General features: G+C 46.5%; 1 protein-coding gene and 1 long non-coding RNA gene across 6 annotated transcripts; one reads left to right on the top strand and one right to left on the bottom strand.

Moving 5' to 3' along the window:
• Positions 1 to 2,067: 2,067 nt before the first annotated feature.
• LOC125546572 (DNA (cytosine-5)-methyltransferase DRM2-like) lies at positions 2,068 to 8,032 on the bottom strand. Its single transcript, XM_048710786.1, has 13 exons — positions 7,900 to 8,032; positions 6,703 to 6,793; positions 6,352 to 6,412; positions 6,143 to 6,259; positions 5,935 to 6,043; positions 5,672 to 5,718; positions 5,353 to 5,574; positions 5,145 to 5,253; positions 5,024 to 5,070; positions 4,686 to 4,928; positions 3,507 to 3,624; positions 3,374 to 3,429; positions 2,068 to 3,282 (listed from the first exon to the last, which is right to left on the bottom strand). Exons 1-13 carry the CDS (start codon positions 8,030 to 8,032, stop codon positions 2,068 to 2,070), a joined length of 2,568 nt encoding a protein of 855 aa, XP_048566743.1.
• Positions 8,033 to 13,697: 5,665 nt separating this feature from the next.
• On the top strand, positions 13,698 to 18,929 carry LOC125542589. Of its 5 annotated transcripts, none has more exons than XR_007297970.1 (6): positions 13,698 to 14,359; positions 14,519 to 14,851; positions 14,931 to 15,015; positions 15,110 to 15,266; positions 17,017 to 17,476; positions 18,174 to 18,929. It is a non-coding gene; the product is annotated as an uncharacterized LOC125542589 (long non-coding RNA). The 5 variants fall into 5 exon arrangements; XR_007297971.1 differs by lacking the exon at positions 14,931 to 15,015 and having other exon boundaries at positions 13,699 to 14,359; positions 18,174 to 18,247; positions 18,342 to 18,928; XR_007297967.1 differs by lacking the exon at positions 14,931 to 15,015 and having other exon boundaries at positions 13,701 to 14,359; positions 18,174 to 18,928.
• The last annotated feature ends 7,879 nt before the right edge of the window (positions 18,930 to 26,808 follow it).

Below are 26,808 nucleotides of genomic sequence, written 5' to 3'. Positions count from 1 at the left end.
CGTGCGACCGAGGCCAGTGCAGCCGCCGCTCAATGCTGCCCGTCGTCGTGTGCGAGGTGCCTTCCCCTTCCCCCGTCTTCTTTTCCATTCCACTCCGTTCGCCGTCGATTGGGTATGTTGATTCTCCTTTCCTTTTCCTTACCGTTTGTTGCTTCACGCCATGGCGCGCCATGGTGCTGATCTATAGCTACTATAGTTCTCTCTATTCTATTCTTTTTAACCTAAAATGAAGATTTTTGCCACTGTCGTACGTACATATCAGCGCGCATCGTTTGTCGCGGACCGGAGCGATGGACGTGGATGCGCTCTACCGCGAGACGACGCGGGACACCGTCGCCATTGAAGCCGACGGCTCTTCGGAGTCGTTGCTGACCGGCGTCGCCCTTGAAGCCGACGGCTCGTCGGAGTCGTTGCCGGCCGGAGCGATGGACGTGGGTGCGCTCTACAGCGAGGCGATGCGGGACGTCGTCGTCCTTGAAGCCGCAGCCGGCTCGTCGGAGCCGTCGCCGGGATGGGTGAGCTCCGTGGCCGTCATGCAGATCGACAGCAACTGGATCCGTTGCTCCGTCTGCTCCCAAAACCTCCTCTACATCAAGTGTCCCGTCTTCCAGGTACGTACCTACACATGCGATAGCTCCGATTAGATTCCATTCCGTTCCATGCGAGCTATAGCAAGCTAGCTGCACCGATCGATCCACGAATCTGATGATTTTACACGCAGTGCAAGAGCGGGCACCTCGCCTGCGTACTCTGCTGCACCGAGTCGTGCAAGAACTGCAAGGACGGCGGGGCCAAGTTCGACGCCCGGAACGCGATGGCAGAACACTTCATCTTGTACGCCAGGTTCAAGTGCCCCCACCGCGGCTGCCACGGCTTCTTCACCTACAGCGAGGTCACGGCCCACAACGACGCGTGCCCACAGGCGCCCTGCTCGTGCGCGATGCCCGGCTGTGGCTTCGCTGGCCCGCCGCACGCGCTCCTCCGCCACCTCACCTCCCTCCACTCCTGGCCCGCGTACGGCGCCCGGTACGGCAAGGTGCTCTCCCTCCGCGTGCCGGCGTCGGCCGTGCCGTGCCACCGGCTGATCCTCGCCGTGAAGGACGCCCGCGTGTTCGCTCTCGTCGTGGGCAAGCAGCACGGGGACACCGCCGTGTCGCTCGTGTGCGTCAGAGCAGGCGCGTCGCCGTGGCCGCCGTACAAGGCCCGGCTGCGCGCCTGCGTCCTGCGGCAGTCAAGCGTGGTTGAAGGCAGCACGAGGACAGTGGCCATGCAGATGGTGACGAGCAGCAGCAGGCCCGGCGAGGTTGTCCTGGAGAAACTGCCGTGTGTCTTGACCGTGCCGCAGACGTATCAGAATACCGGAGATGAGGGGTCCGAGGAGGTGTTTCTGAAGATTGGCATTGTAATCTTTCCCATCGATAAGTAGTTTTCTTTTTCTTCCCGTGGAGTAGAGCTCGGCAGACACAAATGAACTCGATAGAGATCGATTTTCCAATGGTAGTACGGGTTTATCCTAGTACTGTTCAACTGATCGTTTTAATTTGTGGCATCATTTTTGTATTATCTGTTGCGGCAACAGCGGCTGTGGTGATGAAAAAAAATTTCTCTCCTACCCATCACAAATATTTTCATCATCTCTTGGAGATTCTATAAATTGTCTACTGAACCAAGTGTTCTTAGAAACTATGGCATTGCCTCCAGAATACAAGTGCAGAGGGAAAACATGTCTGACATATCCAGAATACAAACCATGGCATTGCCGGGTATGATATCAGTATCCAGAATACAAGTGCAGAGGAAAAGCATTTCCAGCATTGCCTGCTATGATTGAAAAAGCAAGTTAAGAAATCGGACCGGGCATTAGAGAACTGAGGAGGTGTTTCTAAGCAAATGCTGAATTCCTGGAAACAGAGAAAAAAATAAACAAGAATGGGCAGTTCTATGCAGACTCGCACCGTACGAATCATCTATCACAAAATCAGAGCCAATTCTCTCAAGTTCTCAAACAGTTCTCAACTTGTCGGTGTACATGTACTCTACTATCTAGCGAGTCCTTACTAGTATGTCCTAGACTGGTTTGCAACAATGAGATATAGCTAAGTGCTTAATCCTCGCCATCTCTGACTTGACGGTGTTCAAGATTCTGGGGTACTGGTAGAATAGAGAAGAGTGCTCGCCCTCTAGACCGTCACGGTGGAACCGATTTTTGCCAGCGAGATTGTTGCATGGGCTGCCCCCAATCACCAAGTCAAAGCCGCCAATACTTTCAATAAATGACCTGATTTTATCATCAGTTAGAGTCCTCACGTCTGGAATCTGAATCAACTCGCCTGTCTGAGTCTGATTCCACCAACTTCTCAAAATCCTCTTATTCACTTTAGATATCTCTACAGAAACCACTATCCTCATGTGGATTCCAAGCCTATGTAGCGCTACCTCTCCTCCTCCAATACCGGTGAATAAGGACAGTACGTTTATACCATCAGGAAACATGTCCCTCAACACAGACAAGTGGTAAGTAACTGTATCCACTTGAAATGAGTTGCCAAGAGATTTGTACCTCTGAGTTCTGGTGACTCCCCTCGTGTGATTCCTTGGAAAACCCAGTAGGTATTCCATCTCATGGGGCTCCAAATGAGCAACCCTGTTTTTACCAACCCACACGAGATTGTATTGTCTGCACAAAGCCATAACATAGTTTTGAACACGAAGAGATGGTGGATTCTCCGCTGCTGAAAGAACAAACTCAATTAGTTCTGTCAGCCTTGAACTTGGCACACATGTCGTCAGGCAGTTGAGCTGCTTTCTCGAGTCCCAAGAAGGCCACCACTTCCTATAATGGGGAAACGCCTCAAATATAGTCTTTGGAGGCTCCAGGCAGAGAGATGACCTATTCTCAATCGGGAGATTATGGATGTAACCTCTTTTCCTGGCAGTTGCACATATGTACTTGGAATCCAGAAACTCTGGCTCTACACCATACAATTCTCCTTTAATAGTATCCCATGTGCGTTTAGGGGTTTGGGCCACATTTTCATAGTAGAAGAAAGGTGGACCAATAGCTTGTTCGGGGAGGCTTCTTTTAACTGGCTGTACCATGCTATTAGGCAGGCTAAAGCCAACCATTGGATTTGGAAGAACAATTGGTTCATCATCGCTACCATTCAAGGGGAGCCAATTTCCTTGCGCTTCACCTCCACATCGCATCCTTTTTTTCTTGCTCTCTTCCATGAATCTTCCTTCCTTTCTCCTTTTTAAGGAATTGAAGATCTTGTTCGTAACCTACAAAATTATAAATGAACTTTGGTGTCCTTGCATCTTAAAAGAGCGTAAGAGATTCATTTTTCAGATATAAAATCAAACAACAAGGTACCTCACGGGTAGAAAAGTTCTTGGAATCAAGTAATGCAAAAAGAGCATCATCCGCACCTAGGAAATATAACCAAAAAAATACAGCATAAGGTGCCTTTTAAATGAATGCAACAATTTCAAAAGAGAGGCATTACCACCTCTGGTAAAAGCCATATTGGCCCTAACTTCAGGAAACCCCGCATCCTTTTCTAACATTGCTTGTGCGAAATCCTTGATATTCTCGTCCTTTTCTAACATCGCTTGTGCGAAATCCTGCAGAAAAGCACAACAAAAATACAGGTCCGAAATTACTTTGCGACATCTCACTACCTTTTTAATGGCAACTAATGGTTGTGTGTTGATAGTGAAAACTGCAAAGTGGCGTCTATGAGCCTAGGAAAACATGGTAGGTGGGGGTGTTATTGATAACAAAATGATAGCACAGACGACCCAGGAAACAAGACAGGAGAAACCGATCAAGAATCAAATTAATGTGATAATTCAGGAACTCAACTTCTTATTCTCCAGTGTTGCTTAAGAATGACATTAATGCAAGAGAACATTAGCTTACAAATCACACAACTACCTCAACTAGCATATGATTTCCTCATTGCATCATGATACATATTTCATAAGTCTTGCAACTAATATTCAAATGCATAAGCACTGAAAAGAAAATGAGTGCTGCCTAGATAAAACTAAGTTTACAATCATTATGACCGAAGACAGGCACGCACAATAATAAAGTCATTTCATGTTCGTTTGACTACTCTGCGATAAGTGTAGTCTTGAAAGTATTCAATCCATACCCTTAAATATCACACTATTACATGGTAAACTTTAGCATGTGAAGAATTGTATGTAATGAAAATCATGTGCTCAAACCTCACAATACAATTCTACACCCACGAGAGTTTGAGAGCATAAGAGAAAACAAGAGCAGATCAAACATTATGTGAAGGAGTGCTCATGGTGTGAATGGCACCCAGAAGAGGAATCATAAGAGATACGAATATAAATTCTTAACAAGAGACAATTCACTCAAGCAAAGAGAAGGCCAAGATCATGCTAGTGTAGTTGCTAAACAAGTAGTATTTTATTTTAGAGATACATCAACTCTACCATGATGTTTTGAATGATGGGACTATACTGGCCAGATACTAGAATATCTGAAAAGAAAAATGGAAAATAACGTCCCAGCTATATATCATGTTGGATGCTTCACTCAAATCAACTAATACTTAAACAGGTCAACAAGGCAAAGATTTCACATATCATCACACATATAATCATAGAGTACTCATTTTCCAATCTGGAGATACATAATCAGCTACCTCGTCACCAGAAACATTAGAATTGGCTTCCGTCTCACCAGCACCATCGTCATCATCATCCCAGTTTTTGAAATCAATATCATCATCATCATCATCATCACCATTCCAGTTTGTGGAATCATTAGCATCATCATCATCATTCAAGTTTTCAAAATCAATATCACTGTCATCGTCATCCGCAGCATCATGAGGGGTGCAGCCAGGGGTAAAGCAGTTACCCATGGAAGGGTAATTACCTAGCGTCTATATTTCAAACAACCAATATCAATAGTCTTTTCTAGTATGCAGCACGAGCATCATGGGATAAACTAACTAATAGAAGCGCATGTATAAAATACCTCAAATGTGAGAAGTAGGTCGAGAAATTCATTTGCATGACTGTACCCTAAAAACCGAACCACCTGTTGAATCAGAAGGTACAAACACAGACAAAAAAAAATGAAATTGATTATGTTTTACCAATTGCCTTGACAGCCTTCAAAAGCATCTCCTTTGGATAACCCATTCCGACATATTCCTCGAGTGAAGAAGATGATGGTGCTTTCTCCTTGGCCCAACCATTAACGTCCTGTGTACATGGGCAAAAACAAACACCACATTATGATCATAGTAATAAAAGAAAATATGTTGAAAGACACATTTTTCTATGAGTTATTATTCAAATTACCAGCATGGATGGGCCAAGAGCATCAAGGTTACTCAAGGCGGAAGCCAACAAGGACTCAGCCTCATCACTAGAATCATTAGAACTGGCTGCCCTCTCACCAGCATCATCGCCGCCATCATCCCATTTTGCAAAATCAAGATCGTTGTCGTCGTCATCCTCAACATCGTGAGGGGTGCAGCCAGAAGTAAAGCTGTTTTCCATGGATGGGTAGTTAACTAGTGCCTACATTTCACATGACCAATATTAACACAGTCCTTACTAGTATGCAGCAAGAGCATCATAGGATAAACTAAGTAATAGACATGCACGTATAAGATACCTTAAATGTGAGAAGTAGCTCGAGTATGTCATTTGCATCATTGTACCCTAATAAAGCACCGGTTGAATCAGAAGGTGCAAACACAGACAAGACAAATGGTTTATTTTTTCAAACACGCAATAGATCTTTGTATCGTTATATTAAGAAGAAATGGGACAAGAACCCATACAACACCACTCACACACGCTACGCACTCCACACTATTGCTCTTAGATTACATTGGCGCATGTTTATCAGTACACAGGACAAAGATTAACTTTTACCGCTCGCCTCGACGGCCATCAAAACAATCTCCTTTGGATAACCCATTCTGACAAATTCCTCAACTAAAGAAGCTGATGGTGCTTTCCCCTTGGCCCAGCCAGTAACATCCTGTGTACATTGGCACAAACAAACACCACATTATAATCATAATAATTAAAGATAATAAGTTGAAAGACACATTTTTCTATGAGTTATTACTCGAATTACCAGCATGGATGGGCCAGAAGCATCAAGGTTATTCAAGGCCAAAGCCGACAAGGGCTCAGCCAGTCCATCACTTTCCCAATCGAACGTATCACTGTCATCGCTATCGCTAACCCAGTCCTGTGACATGAATTAAGCATGCCTAGATCAATACTGAAATAAAAGCACCCAACATAGCCAGTATAAAGAAGAGGAAGACATGAGGGTCGAACAGATTTTGTTGCATCGTCATAAGCCCAGAAACAAGCACGAGACACATCACAATCAAAATCTCTAGCGCGAAAAACAACACAGTCGCATTCCATTCTAGTGTCTAGAATGCACTGAAGAGGAGGAAAAAACAAGATTGTTTTTACTGGATAAACTACCAACCTCCTCTGTCACCGTCACAACAACACATAAGCCAATGCCCAAAATATTATGATCCCATCAGTACATATATATAAACACTTGAATTTCAACCACACTCCATGATTCACAGAATGGTGCAGCAAGCGTACGCACTCCAACGGCACCCTGCGACTAGCGCTAGCAGCCCAAGATCTGCATGTTGTTCAGCACACCTGCCACAACAGCACAACTTGAAGAGACCGTGCCCTTTGACACTCTCCTTGGATTTCTTAAATTTCGTAACCTGCCCCGTTGGACCAGATCCTGTTCAGAATTCGTATGATCCTAGGAATCCAAAATTAATGTTTTACTAATCTAAACCCAAGGAGGCCCTATTTTTTAGATCCAAAAGTAAGGGGGCCCTAAATATCGGCAGAGATGCATTCAAAAGAAGAAGAAAAATCGGCTGGGGGAGGATGAGAGGAGAGCTTACCACCATTGATTGATAACAGTGATGCAAGAAGATACACCCCCTCTATCGCCCCTCTTGTGGTCTTTCTCTGCGGGGCCGTGAAGAGGAGGAAGGGGCGACGGCGGAGGCTCTCGGGAAGGTGTAAGGGCGGGCGGCGGCGATAGCCGAGTCAAGTTCCTTCGTCTCCTCCTGTCTTCCGTCCGTTCCGCCGCTCTCAGTCTTGGCGTGGACTAATGTAGCCCAAGTTCGTTCGTCTCCTTTCGTGGTAGACCTTTGACATTCTGCACCGCTAGCGGTCCAGACGGTACAGCCCCGTCACGTGGATCTGTATGACGGACATGTAAATCATAACATGCCTAAAAGAGGCTGAATCATAACATGCCTACAAAAAATGTGAACGTAACATGAGGGCAACTAAAAAAAACACTAAAGAGTTATCCATGTTAGGGCATCTCTAACGCTGACCCGTAAATTTTCTCCCGCATCCGTCCGCGATGGATGTTGGAACCGGCCATCCAACGCTATCCATATACATTTCAATTCGGAATTCTCTCCCGCATCCATCCGCGATGGATTTTGGAACCGGCCATCCAACGCTATCCGCATACATTTCAATTCGGATTTCAACTAAACGGACGGTATTCATACGGACCTGCTGATTTTTCATATAAAACCGGATGAAGCGCATTACATATTTTAGACAATTTTAATTAAATCCTACTCTAAATCTAATCTAGATGATCGTCGGCACCCGTTCCCCATGTCCTGTCGTGATCCCCGAGAACTGAAGCTCCGGCTCTCGCCTTCTCCTTCACTACTAGTTTCGCCTCAGCACTCTCCAACTCTGCTTCCGCAGCTTAAGCGGCTCATCGGCCGACGATGACCAGCCCGCCAAGCTTAGCTTCAACGGGAGGGAAGGAGTGATGGCCTTCCTGGGACCCGAGCAGTGGCGACCTACCATGCACTACTCTTCCTTGATGTCGACGGCACCCGCGGATGTGTCGGCGGGCCACGAGCGTGGCAGAGCTGGCGATGTCCTCTTTATCGTCGTTCTTGCCGAACACCTCATCCGCCGCCTCATCCATCTCCATGTACACGACTTTTAGTTCTGCCTAACGTTGGCGGTACCGCAAGCGGTCGCGGCGGATCTAACCTATTAATTTACTCCCTCCGTTCATGAAAGAGTGTACTTCCAACTTTATCAGAAAGTCAAACTTTTTTATGTTTGACCGTATTTATACAATAATACACTAACGTTTATACCATCAAATTAGTAGCATTAGATTCATAATGCAATATATTTTCATCGTACACCTATTTGGTTTTATAAATATTGATATATTTTTGCACAAACTCGATCAAATTTGAAATGGTTTGACCCTCCAACAAAGTTGGAAGTACACTCTTTGAAGGACGGAGGGAGTAGTTCACAGTGCGGAGGTTAAAATGACTTGCCAATTTAATACGATTTTTTGGGCAACAAGGGACATTAATTAGAAGCTTAGGGAGAGATTGAGAGGAGCTTTAGGGGCCCACATGCCCACCCCTTGGGCCCTGGGGGCGCCCCTAGGCCGTGTGGGGCCCCTCTGCACCCCCTTTCCTTGATTTCACCGCTATAAATCCTTATAAATACATAAACCCTGGCCATATTTTCAGAAGAATTTTATCGCTGTCGCAATCTCTTGTTTCATGAGCATTCAATCTGGAGGCCTGTTCCGGAGCTCTGCCGTGGGGGGGAAGCCATTGCCAGAGCCATCTTCATCACCCTTGCTTCATAAATGATGATGTGTGAGTAGTTCCATTAGGACCTTAGGGTCCATAGTAGTAGGTAGATGGTTCTCTCTCTTTTTGGAATCTTCAGTACCATATGTTACCGTGAGCCTTCTCACATGATCAGGATCAATTCGACGTAATTGGTGGTGTGTTTGTTGAGATGTGATGAATTGTCACTTTATGATCATATTGTTTATTGAAATCAATTGAATCTTTTAAGGTTTTTTTATTGTTAATTAGCTTTGCATGCTCTCCGATCTATCTATTTTCTTGGCCAAGTTTGATGGGTTTTTCTTCAGATGAAATGGTGCTTTGTAGTGGGTTCAATTTTACGGTGATCTAACCTAGTGATGGTAAGGGCTAAGACACGCATTGTACATTGCCACTAAGGATAAAAAAATGGGTTTTGTTATATTTATTGACTTCTTTTTGTCTACATCATGTCATCTTACTTATTGCGATACTCTGTTTCTTGCAAACATAAAACTTCAGATGCATGCTAGATAGCGATTTTGGGGTGGAGTATTAATAGCATATGTAGTTGGATTAATAGTCTACTTATCAGATGAATGCCTATATGAGATTGACATGAATGATCATAGTCATGAATATTGCAATCTGGTCAATTTCTCAATTGTAATTTGTTTACCATGTCATTTGCTTGTTTTCGAGAGAGATATCACTAGTGAACCTATGCCCCCTAGGTCTATTCTCCATTACTTGATTCTTCTATAACAATTGCTCTTTTATTTCTTATGTTACTTTGCTACTATCTAACTCTATCATTTGGGTTTAATCTTCTAACTAGCAAGACAAGAGAATTGTCAACCCTCCTGCTGTGTTGGGTACGTGTGTGTGTGTGTGTGTGCCCACGTGTTGCTCACATTGTTGATTTAGGATACTTGATTGATAACCTTGGTTCTCTAACTGGGAGAAATAGTTGGTATCGTCCTGCTTCACCCTTCCTCTTTGGGGAATCCCAATGACTCCTGCGGGGGTAAGTAATAATGACTTCCTCTTGTTCTCCTACACATAAACTGACTATATTCCTCAGAACAATCACCATACCTACTATCATGGCATTTACATAGTCATTCCATGATATATTACAATGCAGATTTCATTGTTACTTTACATTACACGACTTGGGTTTCATTATCATTTTACTTTGCATGATCATATAGAGCTAGCATGATATTGGTGGTAAATCTACCATCGTCATTGTTTACATCTTATGCTAGATCATTGCACGTCTTGGTACACTGCCAAAGGCATTCTGCATCGGGCCCCTCATCACAGAGCCATCACTTGGACTGTATGGGGCCCCATGGTCAGGTCTTTGCCGAGTAGTATTTACGCTGCACCGGGCAAACGATACTCATTGCCAAGCTTTTCATGTTTGTCGAGTTTAGAGTATCTACAGTCGAACTTAGCAAACCCAGTCCCCTAAATGTCCGCAGACGTGCCCCATCAGTGTCCGGGCGTCTCCATTTTAAGCTTTGTTTGTTCGTCAATGCAGTCATACTCCTCATTTGCTCCTTTATATGTCTGGACATTTGCATGTGATTGATAAAGATGAAGGGAGAGAAAGAAAAGAAAGAATACAAAAAGATAAAAGGTGGTCTAGGATGGGCCGCGTCCTACATGGCAGACTGACCGGGCACGTCCGCAAGCCCTCATATCCTCCCTACATTTGGTCTTAATATGAGAGTTCACGGACAGTCCAGGTGTATAGGGATGGTATGAGGGGTGATGATCACGGATCTGATCTAAGCATAACTTTAGTCTTGTATGGCATTTTTATTTGCTAACATATTTTTGTGTGCGTATGTTCATGTTGACTGTGTGCGTCTTAACTATGCAGAAGTCGGATGTTTGCTCATTATGTTATGTATTCTCTAGATACTCCATTTTGTGCCAATAAAATTCATCCTGTATCGAAAAATGAGGGGTTCGGCTTGGTCATTTTTTTTCCTTCTCTCTTATTCTCTCATGTTTGATTACCGATCAGACATGTCGGCGGATGTTTGAGGAGGATTTAAGGAGGCCGGCAGTAGATTCTCTTACTCTTACTCATGGGCAATCTTCCGGCACTAGACCACATTGCCGATTCTCCATTAATAATCAGCACTACGTGCGGCACTGCCGTATTCGGCAACGACGGATAGACCATGATCATCAATCAATCTACCTAATCGTCTTTGTTCATAGTACGTACCGCTCGTGTGGCGATTGGGATTAACATTGATCGCCGGAGGGAAGAAGCAGACGCAAACGCACGCGCATGCAGGCGACAGAATATATGTCCGCACCGAGCTGCAATAAAGTGCGAAATACCACCCGATCGAGATGCCGTTGCTAAAGGCTCCAAGTGATCTGCGTCGACGGTTCTAGCTAGCTAGCCTTTTCCACCTCCCGTTAGCTCGCTGCCGGCGTGGCCCGCCATCGTCCTCGCGATTCCTTCCTCCACGTCGGCGGTCAGGGCCACCCGGCACCAGAGCTGCCGCAGCCACTGGCATGTAGACCGCGCCGGTCCCGGGCACTCACCTGTCAGCGGCATGGCGGTGTCGGCGAGGCTCCCCGGCTGCTGAGTGTGCGGCGCCGTGCCCGTGCCACGCCATGGCCATGCACGCGCGGCATGTCCGACGCACGCTCCCAGCGCTCGCGGCCGCATGCCGCCACATTTCCCCACACATCCTTTCGTCCTATAAAACCCACACCGCACGCGGCTATACTCTGCAGATATCAGACACCAACACAGCTAGCATTAGCATCACCAACACCACTGCCAGTACCAGCTAGTTAGCTTGCGCTTAGACCTCAAGCTTGTGATTCGGCTGCATAATCAAGCTAGCTAGCTCCTCATGGCGCCGGCGTCGAAGATCATGAGCCACATCGTCGTCCAAGACGGCGGCATTGCTGCCTATGCCGTTTACGCCGCCGCGCCGTGTGACGCCTGGTGCGGCGGGCGGCACAGGAAGGCCGAGTCGGACGGCGACGACGACGATGACGACTATGACTGCGCGCCTGCCGCCTGAAGTGCACGTTCGTGCCTGGTCGCCGGCGGAACGAATCTGGAACCCTGCCCGACAAGAGCTAGTATGAATGTATCCATCCTAATATATGAGGCAGTGATCGATCGAGGTGTGCTTTTTGCAACCGGGAGCTAGTATGAACGTTCGTGCCGCTTAATTAACCCACCGTGCTGGCTAAAATATGCTCAATTTAGCTATGAGCAAAAAAAAAGAGCAATGCCTAAGTACTTGCCTACTCGTATAGATACTGAAAGTAGTCTTGTGCTTTTCATCGACTAGCTTGTTATGTTACTGCAGTAAAACTGATATCTTGATCGGTACATCACTATCTTACTGTTTATGTACGTATGTTTTGTTGCTGTGCCGATCATTGCATGCTCCTATATATATGCTGACATAGACTTTTGGTGCTCGCTTCACTTGTTTAATTTGCATCTGGGAATGAAGAGTCAACAGGCCAGCTAGCCAATTTCATTTTGCGCTGATTTTTCTTGAAGCAGAATTCCCTTTTTTTCACAAATCTTCTCAGGCTACGGTCGATATATTTGTTCTTTCTGGAAGATACGGTTTGCCTAATTTCAATGTTTTATTATCCAACTTGCTAGCTAGCTGCTAGTAGTAAGATTCTAAATATGATCAATGACATTCTTTTGAACCTATTTATGCATTCAGTTATACGGTGTTCATGCTACTATTTGCATACAAGCATTCATACTTTTGCATGCCGAACACTTCGATAAGAAGCTCCTGGGTAAAAAAGGAGGAAAAAATTGAGCACCACGGGCAACTCATAGACATTATTATTTTAAGTTTTTTTTAGGGAAATTATTGTTTTAAGTTTTTTTTAGGGAGCTCGTATGCGAAAGTTGTGACTGTTTTGATATTGCCTGTTTTACACAGAGAGGTTGTACCGCCCCATGGAGAGGTTGTACCACTTGACCGGTACAACTGGTGTTTGGAGCGGTTGTACCGCTCCAGAATTGGTTCGGAGGTTGTACCGGTCATGTACCGCTCTATCACCGGACTGGTCTCTGTTGTGGTGCGATTGTTGGGCAGTTGTGGGCCGGTTGTACCACTTATTGCCTGTTACCGGTTGTACCGGTGCTCATAGAGGTTGTACCGCTCCTATGTTATTCTGTACATAACGGGCAGATTCGTGGGGACCTATTTAAGGGGGTCTTCTTCCCCAATGATTCTCTATCTCTTGAGCTCGTTTTTGTCCTCATTGTTGACCTTTGAACTTGCTAACTCTCAATCCCTCCATGGATTCTTGCTAGTTTTTGAGGGAAAAGAGAAAGGAGATCTAGATCCACATTTCCACCAATCACTTTCTCCTCTATGTGAGGGGAACCCCTTGGATCTAGATCTTGGAGTTCTTGGTGTTCTCCTTCTTGTTCTTCCTCTCATTTTCCTCCCTAGCATTAGTTGCTCCGGTGGGATTTGAGAGAGAAGGACCTGGGCACTCCGTGTGCCCTTGCCATTGCATTTGGTGCATCGGTTTGAGTTCTCCATGGTGATACGTGAAAGTGAAGTTTGAGAAGCTTATTACTCTTGGGTGTTTGGGCACACTAGAGCTTGTTCCTCTTGGGTGCCTTGGCGCCCTAGATGGTTGGTGTTGTTCGGAGCTCAATCATTGTGGTGTAAAACTCCGGGCAAGCGTCGGGGTCTCCAATTAGGTTGTGGAGATCGCCCCGAGCAATTTGACGAGTATCGGTGACCGCCCCCAAGGGTTACCAAAGTGTACGGGTTCGGTGACCACCCCCAAGGGTTGCCATTTGTACGGATTCGGTGACCGCCCTCAAGGGTCCCTTAGTGGAATCACGGCATCTTGCATTGTGCGAGGGCGTGAGGAGATTACGGTGGCCCTAGTGGCTTCTTGGAGAGTATTGTGCCTCCACACCGCTCCAAACGGAGATTAGCATCCGCAAGGGTGTGAACTTCGGGACACATCGTCGTCTCCGCGTTCCTCGGTTATCTCTTACCCGAGCTCTTTACTTATGCACTTTACTTTGTGATATCCATATTATTTCTTGTCATATATCTTGCTATCACATAGTTGCTTATCTCGCTTAGCATAAGTTATTGGTGCACATAGATGAGCCTAGTTGTTTTAGGTTTTGTGCTTGACAAATTAACCGCTAGGTTTATTCCGTATTTGTTCAAGTCTAAATCGTAATTATTTTAAAACGCCTATTCACCCCCCTCTAGACGACATCCACGATCTTTCAACCGCCGCCGTGATTGGGTGGGGTCGTCGAGGACCATGGCGGCGGAGCAGGCCATGTCCAGGCACCGGATCGACAGGCTCTCGGCGCCAAATCTACAAGCACCGGTCGCCATCCCCATCGGTGACGCACACGTTGCCACTCCAGCACCCGCGGCAATACAAGTGGGCGCGCCCGACAGACCTCATCTCGTCAGGGGCGTCCACGTCCAAGTAGATGTAGCGGGCGAGGGGCGCGTCGTTGACGGCCATAGAGACAACGATGCCGTCTGCAGGAAGGCCGACAACGTCGCGGACGTGCAGCTCGTCCGAGCACCACCGCTCCCAGACGCCTTGGCCGCTCCATTTGAAGTGCCGGAGCATGGCGTCGTGTTGGACGACATGAGGTACATAGCGGATCTAATTAATGACTAAACTTAGCGATTATTCAAAAAAGAATGCTCATCATGATGCCATATTCATGCGTTTTGCTGCATACACATATGCTTTTCGTTGCTCCGTTGGGAGGGGAGGGGAGGGACTGAATCTGCTCTCCATTTCTTCAGACAAAATTTTCAGTGCAAGCGGGCAAATTGTATCCACCACTTAGGCAAATTTCAGGGAAATACTGGCTTGTGATTGATTCTACAATTGAACTGGACTGCAGTTGCTCTACATCGACAATTGTTGGGGCCTCCATTGTAGGGTGATTGCTCAGCCCGTGTCAACGAATCTTCAGACAAAAAGATTGCTCAGCCCGTGTCAACTGAACTGAATTGGATGGATGTTGGCTGCCGGCCGGCTGATGTAGCAGGAAAGGAAAGTTCAGGCCGAGGTTGCACATCATGCAATCCGCCGATGAAGAAGCAACGGATTTTCACTAGTACTCCTAATATTATGTAAGATTTTTGTGTCCTTTACTTTCAGTGCTAGCTGCTTCAATTGATTTACCATTGTGTTCTTTATGTTTGTTTACAGCTTCCTGTTATCCTGTAGTTCAGCCACTCTGCTTATAGACTATCGTTGTTAGTAATGTTCTTCACCCAATATTCCTGTTTACCAGGTAGTTGCCTGAACATACTACAAGCTTTTCTATAGCAGGCATGATTTGCGAGAGATGGGAAGATGTCGTTTTAAATCCCTTTCAAATTTTCCAGTGTTGGCCAATTTACAGGGTGCGGCGATGAGGGATGCACAAACAAGTTGTGGCCAGTGGGAGAGGCAAGGGGACCTGTTCACCGCTGCAAGAGGGATGTCGAAGGAACCAAAAGTGGAAGCTAGCATAGCGACACCATGTTCATTTGTCTTCAAGAGGTAAATGACATCTCTTCTTGAAGAACTGAACTATTTTCACCATCGTTTGTTTCTGTGTTATATCAGAGATTTTTTGTGATCAATAATATGTGTTTATTTAAAATCTCAATGCCACCTCCTCGCGTTCGCTATTGCAGTCAAAGGCAAAGTTGCCTAATAAGAATCATTAGTTGTCTGGTATAAGATGTAAGTTGCCTAAACGACGACCACTTGTTGCCTGTGACAAAGAGACATGTTGCTTGGGATAAAAAGCTCCCCACCAGTTAGTTTTTCTGCAGTATAAAGGCGAAGTTGGTTAAATGACAACCAGTCTTTTTTTTTTGAAAATGTCTACGAGTTGAAGAGGGTGTGTGTGGTCTGTTTTTTTTGGGAAAATCGATGATTTGAGCGCAGGGGTGGTTTGCGGCCTCGGGATGCGGGGGATGGAATCGTCAGCGATTTTGGGCCGGAAGTTTCTAAAATTTGCCCAACGCATGATAGTTAGTTGCTAGAGATGTTGGCGCAAGTTGCCCAAGATCCGCCCCTGAGAGTGTTGGGTATACTTTTTAGCCAAAACTTGCTCAACACATGATGGTTAGTTGTTAGAGATGTTGGCGCGGGTTGCCCAAGAGTTGCTCTCGGGAATGTTGGGTTCTATTTCTGCCCAAAACTTGCCGAACACATGATGGTTAGCTACTAGAGAAGTTGTCGCGAGTTGCCAGAGATCCGCTCCCAAGAGGGCTAGTTTTTTTTGGCCCAAAACTTGCCCAACGCATAATAGTTAGTCACTAGAGATGCTGGCACGAGTTGCCTAGAGATCCACTGCCGGGGGTGTTGGGTTCTATGTTTTGCCCAAGACTTGCTCAACGATATTTTTTATAATTTGAGAAACCTATGAGAAACTGAGAGGACATGATGGGGGGGGGGGGGGGGGGGGGGGGGGCTAAGTGCCAAAACTTGCCTAACTTATTCCGCTAGTGTGAGTTGCTCAAGGATTTTTGTAAAGTGCCTAACTATTGCGTTTGTAGTTGCCTCAAAATGATGCAAACTTGCCCTTTCGTGCAAAGTTATTACATATAGTTGCCACACATGCTCTTTCGTGTGAGTTGCTAAAGGAATGTTTGTTAACTGCCTAACTATTGCGTTTGTAGTTGCCTCAAAAATGATGCAAACTTTCCCTTTCCTGCAAAGTTATTACATATAGTTGCTACACATGCTCTTTCGTGTGCTTTGCTGAAGGAATGTTTGTTAACTGCCTAACTATTGCGTTTGTAGTTGCCTCAAAATGACGCAAACTTGCCCTTTCCTGCAAAGTTATTACATATAGTTGCTACAAATGCTCTTTCATGTGAGTTGCTGAAAGAATGTTTGTTAACTGCCTAACTATTGTCTTTGTAGTTGCCTCAAAATGATGCAAACTAAATACAGACAATTGCTACACACGGTGCGAGTTGCCCAAGGAATTTTTGTAAACTGCCTAACCATAGCCTTGTATTTGCCTCAAAATGATGCAAACTTTGCATCTCTCTTCTCACAGTCTTTTTTCAAACTACCCAAAATGATCAAACAATTTCCCCCCTTTTCCAAGCAAGTTATTGAATGAGTCAAGCAACTAACATAGGGAACACAGGCAACTGATATAACAACATCATGTTTTTTTACATTTTTACCCCCAATAGGTGGGTAAAAGCAAGTTAATTGAATGAATTAAGCAACTAACATAATGAACACAGGCAACTAATATATTTTTTTACTATTTTTTTTCTAGCAGGCCACTTTTACGTGTTGAAGGAACGATGGAAGAAGGCATGCCTTTTGTTGGGACAGATGTGTTTTTCAAGTGTCTTGGGATGTAAAAATTCACCAAAAATAAGATTTTTAAGATAGAAATATGTGTTCTATTCCAGAAACTAAAAGTAGCAGTATCAGCAAATTCATATAACTGTTTTTGCTTTTTCTTTTGTCTTATTCTTCCAGCAGTAACAAAACTACTACTGTGTGTTTTTATGATTATTTTTTACCTAGTCCTTACAATTTTTCCCTTACTATGTTTGTCTATGACTATTTTTTTGCTTCACCATGGTTTCTTGGGGAACCGAACACCATTGTAGCTTTCTTTAGAGGAGAAAAGCTACGAAGAAACATTAGTTTTTTTTGTTTCATTCAATTTTTGCAAGACCCACATACAAAAATATCAAAGCCATAGAAGGCCTAGAGAAGCTACTCTCCAGGTAATCTCCATACCATGCACTAGTAGATTACTTGCTTTACTATCTAGAGAGGAACCAATCGTGTGTGATTTTACCGATTATATGCTCATAGTTGATTAATGCCAGCATTGGAATTGCTTTGAAAACAACCCACCTAGATGTTGGTGCTTTAAAAAAAACTAAATTCTATCACCACAGCAATGTACAAACCAAATTAAAATTCATAGTTGCTTCTAGCCCTCTTTTATCACCCTTAACACATGACCACACATGAGTTTGTTTGCTCTTAACACTGTTTTTGCTCAAAACACCCCTAGAACTTGCTTCTGCTTTCTAGAGTTGCTAAATCATTGAACTGGACTTTGCTTAAAAATAGCTGTGCACAAAGCAAATTAAAATTCAGAGATGTGTTTACCCCATATTTTTTCACCCTCAACACAAGAGCACACATGCGAGTTGCTTGTTTTTACCACTTTGTTTGCTTAAAACAACCATAAAAGTTGCCGCTCCTTTCTGTTTTCCAACACACTTTTTTACTAGTCCAAAAGCAAGCCTAAACACACAACAACCAGTACTTGGAAACAAAAGAGAAACGTGAGCAGGCATTCTGTTTTTTCATCCCTTGCCGAGAGTTGCTTGTTGTCAATACATGTTTTGCTTAAAATATGCATTGTAGTTACTCACTTCCTTTTTTTGGTTATTTTCTTCTCTGCAACAGGTGTAGTGCAAAAAAAAGATACTAGTTGCCCAGGGACCAGGGAGAAAAATGAGGGAGAACAAAGGGGAGAAGAAGTGAGAAAATCACCTCATGTCTCTTCCTTCATTTGCAAATGGGTGGATACCTTTTTTCAGTATTTTAGTACATGTAACGGGGTAACAATCGCAGGAAGTCCTTCTGACTGTGGGAATGGTTTTGTGTGGGGGAGAAGAAGGGCATAAACCATGGAGGAGAGAGACAAGAGGGCGTTGGGTGCAAGGGGAGCCGAGAGAAAACACATGGGAGCTGCGGCGTGCACGCAATTGGGGGATGAGGGCCAGGTGCTTTTTTCTCTTCGATGGGTGGTCCGGGGGACACACAAGACGATGGGGTGGAAGAAGAAAGAAGAGGGAGAAGAAGAAGGGCATGGGGAGAGCTTGGGAGAGAAGAAGAAAGGAGGGAGGGGGCACTGCTTTTGGTGAAGCGCGTGAAGGGAGGGAGAGAAGCTGGGTGGACGGAGGGACCTGGGAGACGGTGAACCCTTTCCTTTCCAAATCTGGACTGAGGGGGGACCAAAACATACCTAATATGGGAGGCTGCCAGGGGGCACTAACGGGCACACGTTTGCCTGCTAGACACGTCCAATATCTTAATAGTGGTTTCTAGTGTATAGTAGATGAACATTTTCATAGAAATTATAGGGCATGGCAAATTTGACTTGCAAGTTGGTCTCTGTAATAAGTTGAAACCATGTGCATTCTTGTATTCAAATTACACTATTAGGAAAAGGCCTGCTAGTGGCTCACCTGTTTTGGCTACTAATGGCGCACTACAGGTGCGCCACTAGCATCACGCCATTAGAATTTTTTACTAATGGCAGGGGGCAATATTTACCCATGTGCTCTGGCTTACTAATGGCGCACTAGTTGATGATGCGTCACTAGTTTGCTTTTTGCAGTGCGCCACTAAAGTGCTGAGTGGTGCGCCACTAGTATGAATATTAGGGATTTTTTTTCTTTTCTGATATTTGCACAGGTTACAAAATATATTACTAGACAGAATATAGACAGCACCACACAGCAACAGCAGATTCATCGAATACAATAGAAGATTAGTCTCTGAATACAATTCATCGTATTAGTCTCCGAATTCAAAAGACCGAACAAAGATAGAACATTACATGTCTCGAGACCGCGAGTAGCGAGTTTGTCTTCACATTACAAGTTGATATCGATCATCTAAACTACCATCACATAGAAGAGAGCTGCGGTCATCACGATGAGCATCATCGCGATGAAACTGGTCTTCATCCGGTTCCTCCTCCGCTCCCTGCTCTCTCCCGCTAGATAGCGCGTGTATCTAGATTCCGCCTCCGCCCTAGTGGTGTACCATTTGTAACTGTTACCGCTGAAACGGTGAACCTGTCTCCGACACTCCTCCCAGTCGTCGTAGACTCCGGGAACCTTACCCTTGTACACGACATACGACGACATCTCTATGCACTAGCCAAACAAAGCGTTAGTAGCAATTCACAGACAATACATAAGCAATATATAAGTATGCAACAAAAGGATCGAAAGAGAAAAGCAAGACATTAATAGCACGATTCATGGTCCTACTAATAAATAGCATCGATCACATCTAAGTTGAACGACTGTCCAAACCAAAGAGACATACAAGTTCATTAAAGTTTAATTACAACATAGCTAATCGATATTTCAGAACTACACATAGCATCACTATATTCGACTCGGCTCAGGGACCGGAGGGTGGATGAAGCTGCCGTCTCTCGTGATGGTCATGAAATCGCGGGAGTTGTCAGCCTGCATTTGTAGCGTTGTGTCTATATCACTGTTGGACGGTTCATATCTGAGGTAGAACTGCCCCGAGGTACGAAGGACATCTTGATGGATGATTTCCGCAAACTCCGACTGGATGCGAAAGAATTCTTGTCTAATGTCGACGTCCTGGATTGCCGAAAAGCTTGCGGCCCAATCTTTGAGATTATTTGGTAGCAGAAGGTGATTATGGTCCCGTACGATCGCCCGCATGTGATGGAGGGCGTAGTAGGCATCCTTCTGACCACCAGGCGGCTGCTTGACGTAGGGGAACGTCGTATTATGGGTGAACACGTGCTTGTCGTACGTACGAATTGGCCTGGTGAAGGTGCCTCCAGATCTGGCGTAGCCGGGGAGAACATCATCATCAAGAACTTTCTTGATATTTGTGTAGTATTTCTTCGACTGACGGTCCGAGTCAAAATACGTGGCCATGGAATATTTCGGGCTTAAGAGGATGAGTGTGCAATGTGTGTCACTGCACAAAACACGGAATGTTAGAAAAAAAAGAACGATCGAAATCTAAGAAATCATATGTTACGGGGCGGTGAGGGGATGACTTACTCGGGAAAGTAAGACACGAGGAAGTTATCCTTATCTGGGTTTGCCAAAATGACGCCTTCGAGGTATGAACTCGCGACTTGCCAGTCCCCAGCATTGCCCAAGATCTTAGCACGCATGTAGAAGGGGTCGGCTATCACGATGTCCGGGGTCTTGTCTCTAATGATCTGCATCTCCATACTCAGCGAAAATAGCCGAACGAAGGTGTAGTGCAGCGGATGAAGGTTAAACATAGCGAAGATGTCATCAAACCACAGGATGATCGTACCCCCGATGGCGTTATCCACAAAGCCCTTGCCCTCTGGCACCTTGGCCACGAAAACCGGGTATGCCACATCATTCTTGGAGATACGCCGCTTCTCCAAAGAAAGAATACTGTCATGCAGACTCCGCATAGCACCGGTTGCAGCATTGAGCAGATTAGTCGGTAGCATCGACCTACCCGCCACATGCACCCTCCTCAAGATATCCTTAGGTGAAGGTGGACCGTCCTGAGCACGGATCGTACTCGGTGCCGGCTGGCTCGCACCCTTGTTACTCTTTCTATTCCGTCCCTTCTTCTTCTGCTGTAATGGGATCGAGTTCTGCTCACAGACCGCCTTCTTGAGTGTGTTGGGGCTGATAATATTTCGCACCTCGGCTATCTGAGACTCGGTGAAGGCGACAGCTGGAGGCGTCTCCTGAGAACTGAACGCCACATGACGCCTGTTGCAATTGGGTTTCTCCGCGGTACCAGCTAGATCGCGGTCGTCTTTTTCAGGGTTGGGTTCTTGAGAAGGAGGCCCGAAGAATTCGTCACCGTACCCATGTTCGGCAATGTACTTATCGACGTTGGTAAATGTACCGTTGTCGTCCGGATCTTGTGCCATATGCATGTTCGGATCCTGTGCCATAGGGATGTCCGGCATGTCCGGTAGCGTTGCGGCGATCTTGCCATGGCTTGGCACCGGCACGACTGGCGGTGTTGTCTGTGAGGTGGTGTCCCCCGCCCCCAAATGAATCTGGCTCTTCGGACAAAGCAGGGGCCAGCTTACGCAGGCGCTGAGGGTCATCACATCATCTTCGTCGGCCCCAGCTGGTCGAATCGGAGGTAACAACTCGTTGCAGCCTGGCAGCACCCAAACCAATTCAACCCTATACACGGTGGGTGGCATCGGATTACCATGGAACACGGGGTTGCCCGGTTGAACGATTCTGCCCTTGGCGACATCGATCAACTCGTCGCCCACGAAGTGCAGGAGAGTGCATGGAATGTCGGCGGCGCCCTGCGAAAACATGTAGTGCGTCAGGGATGCCCAATCAAAGGCAAGGAGATGAAGTCATCGGCCGAGAGGCTTAGTTACCGTGATGGCGTTGAGCTCGGCTAATGTCGAGGCACCGCCAACAGCGGGCGTGCAACTGACGGAGGGGCCGCTTGCTGCCGAGGTGCCGGTCGGCGTACACCCGGGTGCATTAAGCTCCAATGCCCGTGCCGGCGTCGGAGACACCAATACCGCCTCCGCTAGAGACACCAATGGCGCCACCTGCGCGTTGTGCGAGTTGCTGGTCGTGAAGCTGGGAACCGGGGGCGGCCCCTGTTGGCCGCCCGCAATCCACGCCCGCAGCCCCTCAACCAAGGTAGGCACAATGGCGGTGAGCGTCGTTCCAAGTTGTTGTTGCACTTGCTCTTGGAAAATCTTCGGAATCTGCGCCACTTGTGCCTTGAGTTCTTGAACCTCGCGCGACTGGCTTTCTGAGCTGGCCTTTCTCTCCTTTCGCCCACCAGCGTTATAGTATGACGACCATTTTGTGGACAAGCCTTTGCCAGCCACACGACCAGCTGACGACGGCTTACTGAGCTTATCCTTATTTTTCATTACGTTTAACGCCCTATTTAGAGTGTTGTCCCAAGGGGAGCTCTGAGACGACCCCGCGCTACTGCTTTCAGTCTCCTGCGGAAGGAATGTGAACCATTTAGAAATTTGGCTTCATTAATTAGAATGCAACCATATGGAGTTAATTATGCGGGGGTGTATTCCTTACCAGAACATGCTCAAGCGCCCTGGTCTTCGGATCCATGGTAAGCTCCTTTGTTACCGGGTCCTCCTTGTACCGGGCCCTGACATAGTTCCTGGTCTTCTTGTCATGGTATTTCTCGAAGCGGGGCGGTAGGCCTTGCTCGGCACGCTCCGCGTCCTCCCACTAGTGCAGAACCGGGCAATAGCACCGGTTCGTAAGGCCCTTTACACTAGTGCAGAACCGGGCAATAGCACCGGTTCGTAAGGCCCTTTAGTGCCGGTTTGGTAACCGACGCTAAAATGTAGGCACTAAAGGTCCCCCCCCTTTAGTACCGGTTCAGCACGAACCGGTGCTAAAGGGCAACCACGTGGCACGAGCCAGCTTCGGGGGCAGGGAGCCCTTTAGTACCGGTTGGTGTCACCAACCGGTATTAAAATGTTGGTGGGGGTTTTGGGTTTATAATTTCTTTTTCATTTCATTTTGTGTTTTCCATTTAATTCTTTTTCGTTTGCTGGTATTTTACGATACTACATATTGTACACGTTATGCATATATATAAATAGAATTTCTAGTACAACCGATCATAATATATATATATATCATCGAATGTCTCACAATCATCATTAATTAATTCACACATATATACACACATGTATATATATATATATACACACACACAATTTCTCCTAATTGGTGCCTTTGGAGCCAGTGGCATTAGCCTAGCTAATTGGTGCCTTCGGAGCACGATAACAATTGGAAGTGATTCATGGGGGCGGTAGCGGGTAATAGTATTCTCCTTTGGGATCTATGATCTTGACATTCACCATGAGGGACTCTCGATTGGAAATCTTGGTAATGTCCATGTACCATTGATGCAATGCATACATTCTCGTTGGGAGCTTATTGACCTCCTCTGGCTCGACCAAAGATTGGCCCCGGGCATATTTCCGTTTTATTTCCTCCCCTCTAGTCAGAGACATGGGCTCGATATCGAGGAGTTGTCCAACAGTGATCTTGAGGGTTTCAGCCTGCGCAATATGCTCCTCGGTTATTACCACATCGCCCAGCCCGGGAACGTTAACGGTTTGCCCACAATAATATTGGGCGCGCCTACTGTCATGTGTTGTTGGCACAACAAGCGAGGAGATTGATTGCGCCACCTGTTCTCCCAACTGGGGAACGGTTTTACCGCATTTTTTGCCAGCTGATTTGCTCGAGCTCGAGCTCGCCTCTTTCTGTAGACGTGCTCGATTTAACTTCCTGAGGTGGCGCTCATAGTCTGTGTCAACAGGCTTGGGAGCTGGTGGTCTAGCCATACGAATGAAGTGGTCAATCTTTCACAGGCACTTTCTCCCTTGGCGGCGGTGGCGGTTTCGGTGCAAAATGGGCTTCCACCTCGGCCTTCGATATGGCTACGTTTTCCTCCTCGGACTTGTCATAAGGCCTCTGCGGAAGAGGCGCGAGGCTTGGACCATATTGAAATCGCTTGCCTCCGCCTGTACCTGCAGTACTACCTCGACTTGTACCGCTGCGCGCCATAGCTGAGGCGGCTCTCTTCCGTGATTGCTGAGGCGGCGAAGACGGCTGATGTGGCTGAGTTGGAGGAGGAGGAGTGGCCTGAAGCTGTGCCGAACTTGGAGGAGGAGTGGCCTGAAGCTGTGCCGGACTTGGCGGAGGAGTGGCCTGACGCATTCCCGGACTTGGAGGAGGAGTGGCCTGAAGCTGTGCCGGACTTGGAGGAGGAGTGGCCTGACGCGTTGGTAGACTTGGAGGAGCGGGAGTCTGCTGACTCGGTGGCGGACTGCGACGATGAGTCGGATGACGCGGTGTCGGTGGCCTTCAAAAGATGATGCAATCCTTTCTCCATAGGATGATACGATGGTTGGCCTCTCCTAATGTGTGCTCATCGTCACCTCCAGGAATGTCAAGCTCTAGCCCCGAATATTGGTCCACCACCTCATCAACCAAGACACGAGCATAGCCCGCTGGAATCGGGTTGCAATGGAAGGTTGCCTCGGGGGGGGGGGGGGTTTGTAAAAGTAAGGGCGTCCGCCACCTTCATGGATATTTTCTTCATTTTGAAGTGTAGCTCGCAGTTAGTGTTCTCCATGATGTCATCCACTAGGTAGCTATCCAGCAATGCGTCGTCCGGGGCGGAACCCACGCTGCTTCTCGGCATGGATGGGACGGTGCTATCCATTGGTGGATCATCCGCTAGCTGCTGAGACCCCCTTTGATGGCTAAGTGAGTCGATCTGCTCCTGCTGCCGCTGGAATTTGATTGCCAAGTCCGCGTGCGCTGATTCTAGGCCTTGAAGGCGTTCATAGTCTAGCTTCCTCTGCTCCTCCTCCATCTTCCTCTTCTTATCCTCCGCAATCTTCTTTCTCGCACGGGTTTTGTAGTCGGCGTTCCAGTCCGAAAACCCCTCATACCACGGAATAGCACCCATGCCTCGTGTTCTTCCCGGGTGTTCTGGATTTCCCAGGGCACGCGTAAGCTCGTCGTTCTCTCTGTTGGGCTCGAACAACCCGGAACGAGCCTCTTCTATTGCAACAAGTAGCTTATCTTCGGCTCCGTCCAGACATGCCTTCTTGGAAACTTTGCCTGTCTTCGGGTCCAACTCCCCCCATGCGCATAGAACCAAGTCCTGCACCTGGGGGGCCAGCTCAATGTTTCTGGAGTGACACCTGCATCCGGCATCTCTTTCTGAGACTTATCCCACTTAGGCATTCCCACCGCATAGCCACCTGGCCCCAGCTTATGGAACTTATCCTTTTTTGCGGCATTGGCCTTGTTTATTCTCGACCGTTCCTTAGATAATTCCGAATCCTTGAATTTCACGAAATCGTCCCAATGAGCACTTTGGTTCTCTAGTGTTCCCTCAAATACTGGAGTCTTCCTTCCTCCGTTGACGTACTTGGCCCATTCACGAATCTTGTGGTTCTTGAATGCAACCGCCATCTTCCTAAGAGCAGCGTCCTTGACTTTCTCCACATCTGCTTTTGTGAAATGATCTGGTAGGGTGAAATGTTCCATGAGCGTTTCCCAAAGAAACTGTTTTTGTCTGTCATCGACAAAAGTAACTCCTGGACGTGGCTTTGATGGCTCTCTCCATTCTTGAAGGGAGATCGGGAGTTGGTCCTTCACAAGAACTCCGCACTAACGAACGAACTTGTCCGCAATCTTCTTAGGCGCGAATGTTTCGCCATTAGGTCTGATTGCCTCGATATTGTACTTTACGCTCTCCTTCAACTTTTTGTTCGGGCCTCGTTTCGTCCTGTTGCCTGAAGATTTGCTCGATCCGGATGGCTGAAAGAAGAAAGATCGATTCGTTAATATATCTTCAAGTCATTTAAAACATGTGATGATCACCAGATGCCTGCTTATATAAATATATATACCTCGCCGGTCTTTGTTGTTTCAAGATCAACATTTTCTTCGTCATGTTCATAGTTCACGACTTCATCAATTCGGTCGTCGCGATCGAATATCATATCACCCTCCCCGGTGTTGTTTAGATATTCGGAGCCGTCATAATCTTCTTCATTCTGATCATCATCTGGCCCGCGAGGATTGCATATGATATTGAACAGGGCCTCTTCTCCCTCTCTGCCGGTATTGTCCGCCATAGGTTTTGTTTAACTAATCCAAAAGAAATATATTCAAATTACAATGCATGTATGCAATCAATTAATAAGGAAAAACTGAATCAATCATAGTACATAATAAGCATCATCGAATATAATCTTGAATACGTCGTCTCGAATAATAGATATAATCTCGAATACATCGTCTCGAATAATAGATATAATCTCGAATACATCGTCTCGAATAATAGATATAATCTCGAATACATCGTCTCGAATAATATATAATCTTGAATACATCGTCTCGAATATTATATATCGAGTACATCACTGGCTAGGTAGCTAATAAAGATCGAATACTACAGAAGAATCTAGGACACTCGCGGTTCCTGTGGCGCGGGCGGTGGACACCCAAAGAGAAGGAACCCTCACAGGATCATAGCTGAAGTGAGATCCCTGAAGAAACTGCCAGGTATTGGAGAACCTGCCGCCCTCTAACGCAACCATGTAGCGATGGATGTGCTCGTCCTCCTCCCTGACACGGCGACGTACCACCTCTGGCGGGGCCGGCTCCCTCTGCACTGAAACTGGCCCACGCAAACGCCACCAAACGAGATCAGGGTCGACGACGGGACCCGGGGCCGGGTTCCTCATCAAGCGGCGCACCCCTCC

Source organism: Triticum urartu, chromosome 3 (assembly GCF_003073215.2).
Source record: "Triticum urartu cultivar G1812 chromosome 3, Tu2.1, whole genome shotgun sequence".
Classification (NCBI taxonomy): Eukaryota; Viridiplantae; Streptophyta; class Magnoliopsida; order Poales; family Poaceae; genus Triticum; species Triticum urartu.
Note: the sequence above shows the minus strand (reverse complement) of the source record. Positions and strands in the feature narration are given on the sequence as shown.